The sequence below is a fragment of the Eulemur rufifrons genome, chromosome 15 (assembly GCF_041146395.1).
Source record: "Eulemur rufifrons isolate Redbay chromosome 15, OSU_ERuf_1, whole genome shotgun sequence".
Classification (NCBI taxonomy): domain Eukaryota; kingdom Metazoa; phylum Chordata; class Mammalia; order Primates; family Lemuridae; genus Eulemur; species Eulemur rufifrons.
In genome coordinates this window covers 59397030-59409361 of record NC_090997.1, presented here as the reverse complement: position 1 = coordinate 59409361, position 12332 = coordinate 59397030, and the positions used below count along the sequence as shown (strand labels likewise).

General features: G+C 38.1%; 1 protein-coding gene across 1 annotated transcript in view; it reads left to right on the top strand.

The window, feature by feature from the left end:
- The first annotated feature begins 809 nt into the window (after positions 1–809).
- Positions 810–12332, top strand: part of LOC138395503 (blood vessel epicardial substance) — a 55058-nt gene continuing 43535 nt past the window's right edge. The window contains exons 1-5 of the mRNA XM_069488358.1: positions 810–1294; positions 2637–2745; positions 3731–3883; positions 6481–6487; positions 7759–7770. Coding sequence (XP_069344459.1) covers positions 810–1294; positions 2637–2745; positions 3731–3883; positions 6481–6487; positions 7759–7770 — 766 coding nt within the window. The remainder of the gene's footprint in view (positions 1295–2636; positions 2746–3730; positions 3884–6480; positions 6488–7758; positions 7771–12332) is intronic.

Below are 12332 nucleotides of genomic sequence, written 5' to 3'. Positions count from 1 at the left end.
CATGAGCGCTAAAGTTCTGCTCTGCCACTAACCACTGTGTGGCCTGTGATAAATTACTTGGCCTCTCTGAGCCTCAAGTTCTTCATGTGTAAAGAGTAAATAACATATTGTCAGACAGTATCCCTCAAGGGGTGGGCCATGGAGGACTGTGGATTAATGCATCAGAATCACCTGGGGAGCTTGTTCAAAATACAAACACCTGGGGTCCACCCTCAGCATGATTCGGAGTCAGTATGTGGGGAAACAAGTCTGTGAATCAGCATTTTTATTCACTGTCCCAAGTGATTCTGAAACATACTGAAGCACTGCTATAAAGACTAGATGATTATAGAATACTTAGCTACCTTGAAAAATATGTAGCTAGCTAATTTTAATAAATACACTTTTTATATCATAGAAATTTAACACACTACAGTATTTGTGTTTAAAATATTCTAACTTCACAGAAAACAGGAGGCCAACCTGCATTAAGTAATGTTACTGATTCATTAAATAGACCTCACAAGTCTCCTCTTTGTTTAATTAGATCCTTTATCTTTTTTTCTTTTGTGCAGGAAATAATCAAAATGTTTGTGGACTAGATCTAAATCAGGAGCCATGATGAATTTAAAGAAACTAGCATGGGATTCTTAGTTTTTCAAGATCCATACACACCAAAGCTTTAGTCACCACCAACGCCAGGGTCCAGGTTTTCTCTGGTTTTGTGAAGACTGAGCAAAACTCTGATGATGGAAAAGCTAAGGACTTAATTACTTGCTTCAGTGTCATCTAAAGTCAACTGAAAAGTGAACCAGACGGTAATAACAGCCATGGAAAGAAATTCAAGTTTGTGGAAGAACCTAATAGATGAACACCCTGTCTGCATAACCTGGAAGCAAGAGGCGGAAGGAGCCATTTATCATCTTGCCAGTATTTTATTTGTAGTAGGTTTCATGGGTGGCAGTGGATTCTTTGGGCTCCTTTACGTCTTCAGTTTGCTGGGGTTGGGTTTTCTTTGTTCTGCTGTCTGGGCTTGGGTAGATGTCTGTGCGGCTGACATATTTTCCTGGAATTTTGTACTGTTTGTCATCTGCTTCATGCAATTTGTTCATATTGCATATCAAGTTCGCAGCATAACCTTTGCCCGAGAATTCCAGGTGTTGTACAGCTCCCTTTTCCAGCCCCTGGGGATCTCCTTGCCGGTCTTCAGAATGATTGCTTTGAGCTCTGAAGTGGTTACTTTGGAAAAGGAACATTGTTATGCCATGCAGGGGAAAACTTCCATTGATAAACTGTCCCTGCTTGTTTCAGGAAGGTTTGTACCCTTGGTGTTCGCATGTCTTTCCTCTATATTAGCTATTTGTTTGTATTTCTTTCTTTTGTTTGTATTTTTCCATCTCGGCATAGCATAGTCCTGGGTGGCATTTAGCACCTCGAGGCTTGAGAAAGTCTTTGATATATGAGTCATAGACATAGGCATTTAGAGTACACAGTATTATTTACTGAAAGCAGGAAATAATCTAGAGCTATAACATTTCATCTTAGAAATCAAATGACATGAATCTTAAAGTATGAATTTGTTTATCTGGATATGATATTTGTTTCCTAGCTAATCATTAAAAGTGAAGAAGAGAATGATGCCAGCTTGAATTAATAGAATACTTATGTTGGCATGCAAAGTATTTTTAAAAGACTCTTTGATATATATCATTTAAGAGTAATAGAGAACATTTAAGTTTTATAATTATCAATTTTTTTCAGAAAATTCTAGCAATTGCCCACTTGCTAGAGGCAGAGAGGGGGTACCTCAAGAATATATTATAGAAATCTAAACTTTGAAAAGAAAGTTTGGGGAGAAAACAATAATGGGATTACTCGTGTTTTTAAAAAGATTGAAATTTTAGTTTACAAAAGTATTTATAGCAGAGCTCCTTTATGTCCTTAAATGTTTGCCTACTTAATTTAAAATGTGAGTACACTGAAACTTTTTATTAAAGTATAATATGCATACATAAATGGACCGATATCATAAATGTACAACTTGAATTTTCTTATGACTTTCACTCAATATTCTAGAATCCTGTGTGGGGAACATCATCAGTACATGAATCTTATAGGATATTATGTCACTTTTATATGAATTTAATATTTTGTCTTTTAAAATTCTAAAAAGCAGGCCGGGCGCGGTGGCTCACGCCTGTAATCCTAGCACTCTGGGAGGCCGAGGCGGGTGGATCGCTCAAGGTCAGGAGTTCGAGACCAGCCTGAGCGAGACCCCATCTCTACTAAAAATAGAAAGACATTATATGGACAACTAAAAATCTATACAGAAAAAATTAGCCGGGCATGGTGGCGCATGCCTGTAGTCCCAGCTACTCGGGAGGCTGAGGCAGTAGGATCGCTTAAGCCGAGGGGTCTGAGGTTGCTGTGAGCTAAGCTGATGCCACGGCACTCACTCTAGTCTGGGCAACAAAGTGAGACTCAGTCTCAACAACAACAAAAAAAAATAAAATAAAATAAAATTCTAAAAAGCAAAAAAAATACAGTCATTAGAGATCTGAAATACATTTCCCCTGCCCCCTACCCCCCTGCCCCCCTGCCCAATTATGTATTCTCTTTATCCTTCTCTCATAAATGATGTTTTTGTGTTTTGGTAGGATCAGAGTGACAGTTGATGGAGAATTTCTGCATTACATTTTCCCCTTTCAGTTCTTGGATTCTCCTGAGTGGGATTCACTGAGACCCACAGAGGAAGGCATTTTTCAGGTAAAGGATAACTAGACTACACAAGTAACGCTCCTTCTTCCAAACAGACAATGTTTGCTTAAAAACAAGCAGATAAACAAACATAACAAGAATCGTTTATATTGAACTTTGGCATGTACCTTGACAGCATACCTGACTCCCCAATTCTGTTTGACTCCTGTTGATTAATGCCACTTTATAGGTCCAGCAACAAGAAGAACAGGTATATTAATATATGACAGCAGGCAGCACATGATAAATATTCTTAAACTTTGCTTTGCATAACTGCATATTTGGGAATTAAAATATAATTAATTGAGATCTGACTAAACACTATTAATGTGACAGTTTAGAAAACATCAAGACCAAAAAACTGTACTTATTAAATATGAGTGATTTTTAAAATTTAAAATGATGTATCTTAGTTGCTCTCCAGCAACAGAATGCTAAACTTATTGTCACTATTCTGCCACATCTGGTAGTTTTAAGAGATAATCATTTCAGTAGGTTCCATTTATTGTGCTATACTGTTTTCCTATGAATTATACATATAATATACATGTGTATATAAATAAAAACTGATATATATGCAAAATAGGTATATAAATTCTATTTGTACTATAGAAACTGTGTTAGGGTTAAATGTCTACAGCCTTCAGAGTTGACTTGGAAACACTTCTTTAACATTAGCCAATTTTATTTTATTATTTTTAATATTAAGTAGCTCTCCCTTCAATAAAATACAAAATATAGCTACGCAAACTCATAAAAACAGATAAATTAGAGATGGGCACAATATTGCGATCATTCATAGTATAAATTATATGCGTAGTAATAAATTTTGTAGTTTCTTTTTCTATTTTGACAGCATATTGTGGGTCAGTGGGCTAGTGTAACCTCAAAAGGGCAACAAGGGAAATTAATTTAAAATTTATGGTAGAAAAAAATGTGGCAGAACTTTTCTTCCTTCCTGATACTTGTTTCTATATGGTCTTATGTTTTTTAGGTAACCCTTACAGCAGAAACTGACTGTCGATATGTGTCTTGGAGGAGAAAAAAATTATATTTGCTCTTTGCTCAGCATCGTTACATCTCCCGCCTGTTTTCAGTTTTAATTGGCAGTGACATTGCAGATAAACTCTATGCCTTGAATGACAGAGTATATATAGGAAAAAGGTATCACTGTGATATTCGGTTACCCAACTTCTATCAAATGTCAAGTCCAGAAATACGCAGATCACCACTGACAGAACATTTTCGGAATACCAGACGATACTGCGATAAATGACATCAAAGTCTGAAGTTTTATAACTATAAAAGAAAGACTCTCTTCATCATTCCCCAAATTAAATAGCAAATTGCAGAAAATTGAGCTCGCTGGTATTTTTATATATCAAATTCAGAGGCGAGATGCCACTGCCAGCTGTTGTATTTATCTCAACTTCTGCATTGTGAATAAATTTTACAAATTTTTCTTGTATTTTTTATTATCATAATTGGGGGAGGGGGATGAACAATTACAGGCAGTTTGTCCTTTTCTGTGTCAGAACTGGGTGAATGAAATTTTGCAATCTTAAATATTTTCTCAGATTTACTCCATGTGAACTGTCCTGCCCTACTGACTTAGGTTTTGCTTCTCAAGAAGCAGCCAGCAAGTATTCTCAGCGTGAGAGAAGGTTGCTACCATCCACACAGGCATTTCCAGAATTCACTTTTTTGCTATGACCTCTGATAAGCAAGATGTATTATTGTGGTGGGCAGCAATTATTTATTTTAAACATGAAGTTATTTGATATGACTAAAAAGTAGAATAAATGCAAGACATAATATGCCAATCTTGAAGACTACTTTATTGCTATTAATACAAATAATTCCTAAGCTTGACCTTTACAATAACATTTAAAAAGAGTCATTTCATGGAAAACAAAGCTGCCTAATAGTTACTGAATAAAAAGAATACCTGTGAACGAGCAGTAAAAATGTTGCACAGCATTTCCATTTCATATGTTCAGCTGAAAGGTCACGATTCAGTGGTTTGGACAGTGAGGGACTCATGGCAAATGCTCACCCGACCACACAGACATAGGAGTCTGCCTTATAGCCATTCCTTCAGCTTTGTGACAAGCTTTAGAAAGAGACAGATCCTTAGTCGCAGATCTGATTGCTGTCTTTAGAAAACCAGTTTTCATGTGCAGGCCATGTTCTTCAGTAGAGAGATTTATTATCGTACATTTAACTAATGTGTATTGAGCACCTTCTATGGCTCCAGGTGCTGACCTGGGCACTGGGGATGCATCAGATCCTAGGTGGAGACCCCATCCCTTATAGAGCTTACATTCTGGGAGTGAGGGAGACAGTAAAATAAATCAGAAACACCTACAGGTAGAAAGCGATAGTGTCATGGAGAAAGATAAACCAGAGAAGGTGGATAGAAAAATTGCAATTTTAATAGGGTGGTCAAGGAAGGCCTCAGCAAAAAGGTAATGTCTGAACAAAGACCTACAAGAGGCAAGGGGGCAAGCCATGGAGATACCTGGGGAAGAGCAATCTGGGCAGAAAAAACAGCGAATGAGCAGCCCCTTTGCCAAGAGCATGACTAGCCTGTTGCAGGAGCAGCCGGAAGACCAGCATGGCTGCAGCAGAATGAACACTAATGAGAGACAAAGAGGGAACTGTGGGCACACTGGGTGGGGCCTAGTAAGTCATGGTAAGGACTTTGGCTTTTATTCTGAAAGTGACCAGGAGCCATTGTGGGGTTTGAAGTAGAAGAGTGATGTGATCTGCTCTGTGTTTTAATAGGATTGCCATGGCTAGTCTGCTGAGAACAGACTAGGGGCTGGAAGGACAAGAGTGGACCTGGAAAGGAAGATCAGGATTAAGAGTGAGATGCTTACTAGATACTGAGGTAGAGTAGATTGTCAGATATACGTGTCTGGAGTTCAAGAGAAAGGTCTGGGCTAGAGAGAGAGATTTGGGAGTATTTGGCATATAGATGGGTATTTAAAGCCATGAGCCTAGATGGCCAAGGGAGTGAATGTAGATTCATAAGAAAAATGTCCTGAGGACTTGCCTTGGGGCACTCCATTGTTAAAGGGACCGGGAGGTGGGGCAGGGTCAGCAAAGGACCTGAGAAGGAGTGGCCAGTGAGGCAGGAAGAAAATCAGGAGAATGTAGGGTCCTGGAAGCCAAGCAAAGAAAATGTTTTCAAGAGAAGGGAGTGATTAACTGTCTCAAATGTACCTGAGAAGTCTGAGAATAAACTACTGGGCTGAGCAATGTGGAAGTCACGAATAGGAGCAGTTTTGGTGATGTTATTAGGGACAAAAACTTGACTGAAGCAGGCTGGAGGGGAACGGGAGGCAAGAAGTTGGAACAGCAAGGAGAGGTAAGTTTTTCAAGGAGTTTGATGTGAAGGGAAATAGAAATGAACAGTAGCCTGAGCAGGAAGTCGGGTCAAGATGAGAGGTGGTTGTTATTAAGATAAGATGGCACATCTGCATGCAGATGGAAATGATCCAGAAGCAAGGAGTGAATTGCTGGAGTGATGATGACCTTGAGCAGGTGAGTGATGATGGGATCCAATGGCCCCAAACAGAAATGTGGACAATTCATCATTAGTAAGGGCAGAAGACAGAGTGTATTGGAGAGTAGTTGCTGGCAAGTGGGACATGTGGTGAGAGCTCATGAAAGTTCTCTAGGATAACTTCTACTTTCTCGGTGACCTAGGAAGCAAAGTCAGCAAGGAGGAGAGGGAAGTGTTGGGGTTATGTAAAGTACATTACTTTTTGTGTATAATAGCATCTACCATAAGTGGGACAATGTGACAAGGTCTGACTCAGTCTGGATGAGCTACTGAGCTATTCAAGCTCAACATTAACTAAAAGAATAGTTGGGATGGTTTCTTCTGTCTCCTGGCCACACATGGCCATCACAGGCAGCCCTTCAAAGCAGACACAGTGGCAGCCATCTGCCAGGTGCAACTGAAGGCTTCAGGAAGCACCCACTGGCTTGTCACTGGGCTTCACAATGCCTCTGGGAGAAATTCATTTCCTTGAGGCTTTAAGACTTTGTGGTATTTATTAAGTATTTAAATGCAAAGCAACCCAGGTAAAAGTCACACCTTAAGTTAATACCAGGTAATAATTTTAATAGGTGTTAATTATCAGATAGCTTTCTAGCCATGAAAGTCACCTGAGAACAAAGCCACACAGAAATGGAATGTAGCTTTTTGGCTCAAATCATGTGGCAAAGGGAGAATGAGAAGATATTATACATAAGTTTTCCAGAAATTGAACTATTTTTAGGATAGGGAGGAGGGAATACAAATGTAATAGGATGAAGGGATGCTTTCAAACCTCAAGATCTTAACTTTTGTGTAGGGCTGGCACCATCCCTCGGTATTCACAGGTATGCTATTATCCAACACCTTGGTTTGCACCCAAGCTTTCTCACTTTATAGGAAAAAAACCTACAGTGACCTCTGTGTAGCTACCCTGTACATTTGGTTTGAAACATCTAGCTGGCACATTTTATTATCTCATAATACACTAATCATCCAGATGGAAAGCAGAAATGACAAACACCCTAGAAAAGTACCCCTCTATCATAGTGCACTAAAATTTTATTTCTATTAAAAATTGGGCTCATTTTAGTCTTAGCCTTATTGTTTATACCCCTAAATTCCTTTGGTTCTTTTATCATTGATAAGAGTGCGATGGATGAGAAACAGCCTGTGTTCTTGTGTTAAACATGCTTTATGGCTTTGTATAAAAGATCTGTATATTCATAAATAAATGGAGCTCCTTGTTCAAAGAGTACTAAACATTTCAAGATGGATACAGTGAGCATTAAACCAAGTGCGGGGCTCTTGCAAGCCTGAGGCCCTTTGTGACCACCCAGGTCCCATGCCCAGGAAGCTGGCCTTGGCCAAGAGTTGTTCCTATGGTTTTAAGGAATTGGAGTGATTGCCTTGTGATTTTCTGTCCTAAATTTCATGGTCAGGAGAGACTTTGAGAAGTAGTATGAGGGGAAAAGGGAGGGGCTTTGGTGCAAAATGAGCCCATAAACACCCCTATGCCAGTCACCAAGGCTAGTTCCCCAAGGCTGCAGGCCCCTCTTGCATGGCCTTTACTTCACCTGGATATCTGGAAGCTTCCCGTACCCTTCGGACTATTTCTTTGAACCTGTGCAAATATAAGGAGGGACCAGCCGGATTTGCCTTGGACTCTGCTCCCCTAGGAACTCATAGTCCTTAGATTAATCTACCATAAAGAATAGCACGATGCTCTCTGAGCACTCACGGATTGAAGAATTTTTCTCTCCTTTTCAACAGAGGAGCAAAAGGAAATCCATTTGCTCTCTGCTCATCTGGATAAGCTCTAGATGTCACATTGTTACATTGCCCAGATCCAGAAGGACAGAATTGATTTGACAGAGCAGTTACAAAGTGAAATCTCCTAAGCTGACAAGAGCCATAAGAAAAACAAACTAGACAGACAGTACATATTATTATAAAATAATACATTTATAATATTATGCACATAAGATGCCTGATTTGACATAGGGCATAAAACACACATGTATGGCATTAGATGGCACTTTCTAATTGGGTTCCATGTTCCCCTATATTGCACATTGTTAAAGAAATTAACCATCAGAAATGATGTTCCCCATGAAAGGAGAAATCACAACCGATGCCACAGAGATACAAGATATCATCTATGAATTCTACAAAAATCTTTATGGACACAAACTGGAGAATGCGGAGGAAATGGACAAATTTTTAGAAACACATAGTCTTCCCAGGCTCAACCAGGAAGAAATAGAGTACCTGAACAGACCAATATCAAGAACTGAAATCGAAACAGCAATAAAAAACCTTCCCAAAAAGAAAAGCCCTGGACCAGATGGGTTCACACCTGAATTTTACCATACATACAAAGAAGAACTGGTGCCCATCCTACATAAATTATTCTCCAATATTGAGAAGGATGGAATTCTCCCCAACACGTTCTACCAAGCCAATATAACATTGATACCAAAACCAGGAAAGGACACAACAAAAATAGAGAACTACAGACCAATTTCTCTCATGAATATAGATGCAAAAATTTTCAATAAAATACTAGCAAATTGAATCCAAGTGCTTATCAAAAAAATAATCCACCACGACCAAGTGGGCTTCATCCCAGAGATGCAGGGGTGGTTCAACATACGTAAATCTATAAATGTAATTCACCACATAAATAGAAGCAAAAACAAAAACCATATGATCCTCTCATTAGATGCAGAAAAAGCATTTGACAAAATTCAACACCCTTTTATGATAAAAACGCTTAACAAAATAGGCATAGATGGAACCTACCTAAAAATGATATGAGCCATATATGACAAACCCACAGCCAACATCATTCTGAATGGGGAAAAATTGAAAGCACGCCCACTTAGAACTGGAACCAGACAGGGCTGCCCACTGTCCCCATTACTTTTCAACATAGTTTTGGAAGTCCTTGCGAGAGCTATCAGGCAAGAAAGCAAAATCAAGGGAATCCAAATAGGGAAAGAAGAGATCAAACTCTCACTTTTTGCTGATGATATGATGTTATATCTGGAAAACCCCCAGGATTCAACCATGAGACTCCTGGAATTGATTAACGAATATAGCAAAGTCTCAGGCTACAAAATTAATATACACAAATCAGAGGCATTTATATATGCCAATAACAGTCAATTGGAAAACCAAATTAAAGACTCAATACCCTTCAAAATAGCAACAAAGAAAATAAAATATCTAGGTATATACGTAACTAAAGAGGTAAAGGACCTCTATAAGGAAAACTATGAAACACTGAGAAAAGAAATAGCAGAACTTGCAAATAGATGGAAAACTATACCATGCTCGTGGATCGGAAGAATCAACATTGTTAAAATGTCTATCCTACCTAAAGTGATTTACAGGTTCAATGCAATCCCTATTAAACTACCAACATCATTCTTCACAGATGTAGAGAAAATAATTATACACTTTGTATGGAATCAGAGAAGACCCCGTATAGCAAAAGCAATTTTAGGCAACAAAAACAAAATGGGAGGTATTAATTTGCCAGACCTCAAACTATACTACAAGGCTGTGGTTTTAAAACAGCCTGGTACTGGCACAAGTACAGGGACACAGACCAGTGGAACACAACAGAAAATCCAAATATAGAACCATCCTCATATAGACACCTAATTTTTGACAAAGCAGGAAAGAATATACTCTGGGGACAAGAATCCCTATTCAATAAATGGTGCTGGGAGAATTGGTTAGCCACATGTAGAAGACTGAAACAGGACCCACAGCTTTCACCTCTCACAAAAATCAAATCACGGTGGATAACAGACTTAAACCTTAGGCGTGATACAATTAGAATTCTAGAAGAAAATGCAGTAAAGACTCTTACAGACATTGGCCTAGGCAAAGAATTTATGAAGAAGACCCCTAAGGCAATCACAGCAGCAACAAAAATTAATGAATGGGACATGATTAAATTAAAAAGCTTCTGCACAACCAAAGAAACAGTCACAAGAATAAACAGACCACCTACAGAATGGGAAAAAATTTTTGCATACTACACATCAGATAAAGGACTGATAACAAGAATCTATTTAGAACTCAGGAAAATCAGCAAGAAAAAATCAAACAACCCTATCAAAAAGTGGGCAAATGACATGAATAGAAATTTCTCAAAAGAAGATATAAGAATGGCTAACAAACATATGAAAAAATGCTCAACATCCCTAATCATCAGAGAAATGCAAATCAAAACCACAATGAGATATCACTTAACCGCAGTGAGAATGGCCTTTATCAAAAAATCCCAAAACAACATATGTTGGCGTGGATGTGGAGAGACAGGAACACTCATACACTGCTGGTGGGACTGCAAACTAGTGCAACCCCTGTGGAAAGCATTATGGAGGTATCTTAAACAGATTCAAGTAGACCTGCCATTTGATCCAGCAATCCCATTATTGGGCATATACCCAAAGGAAAAAAGGTCATTGTATAACAAAGACACATGTATCCGAATGTTTATAGCAGCACAATTCACAATAGCAAAGATGTGGAAACAACCCAAATGCCCATCAATACATGATTGGATTAGTAAACTGTGGTATATGTATACCATGGAATATTACTCAGCTATAAGAAATAACGAAGATACGACATCTCTATGGTTCTCCTGGAGAGAGTTGGAGCCCACTATATTAAGTGAAGTATCCCAAGAATGGAAAAACAAGCATCATATGTACTCACCAGAAAATTGGTTTCCCTGATCATCACCTAAATACACATCTGGGAATGATACCAATCGGATATCAGACTGAGGTGGGGGGTAGGGGGAGGAGATGGGTGTATGCCTACATAATGAGTGCATTGCGCACCGTTTGGGGAATGGTCACGTTGGAAGGTGCTGACTCGGGAAGGGGGGGTGGGGAGGGGAGGGAAATATACCTACATGATGGGTGCAACGCACGCTGTCTGGGGAACAGACACGCCTGGAGCTTTGACTTGGGGGGACAGGCAGTACATGGGCAACGTATGTAACCTGAAATTCTGTATCCCCCATAATAATAAGATGAAATAAAAAAAAAAGAAAAAAAAGAAATGATGTTCCCAAATTAATATTTTTAGTAAAAGTTTTTACATAAATTAAAGAGATCAATGGGATCAATTGATTCCACTATTTTCTTCATCCTACTAAAATTTAACACAGGAATATCAATAAAAAATACAAATAAATATCAATATTATATAGACCTATTATAATAAAATACAGGTTTAAATTGATAGAATGAAAATCTAACAGTTATGAAGATGTGGCAACACTGGAACATTAGTTACTTTAGCTCTTAGTCATCTCATTCTAAGTATTATCATCATTATTAGCATCATTAATGCTGAATTGTACATTTGCATATAATATAAGCACAGTTTGAACATAACTTGAAGTTTTATTATTATGCTAAATTTGACTAGTTTTAAAACCTGCTAGCTATTACAGATTGACAGGGAACTTTAAAACACCTTTTTCTCCCTAAGAACTGATAATTTGTGTCTTGAACTATAATTTTCCCTTTTACTCTTTTATTTCAATTCACATTATGGTGATCTTAAAAAGTGTAACTTTATTTTATTTATAAGATTCCAAAACATTTGTTTTTATATAATTTTAGCTCCACTTGATATTAATATAACACCACACGTTTTGGGTCATCAAAATTGAGATTACTACTCTTACTAAATGTAAAATTATCTCCCAAATTATATAATTACAAAACAATGTCTTACATCTATTTAATACTTCATAGTTTACAAAGCACGTGCCTACACCTGACTTCATTTGCTTGTTTCTTGGAAGAATCCTATTTTATGGATAAAGATTAGAGAGACTGAATCACAGTTAATGATGACATTCAACTTAAGCCTAGTTCTTCCAAATCAGTGTCCCTGTATTATTTATTCTGCAATGACTGTGTTCCTGACTTTGCAGAGTACTAAAATGTTCTCAATCTGAATTGAAGGAAAATTCAATGCCAAATGCTAGTTATACATCTTCTGAGTT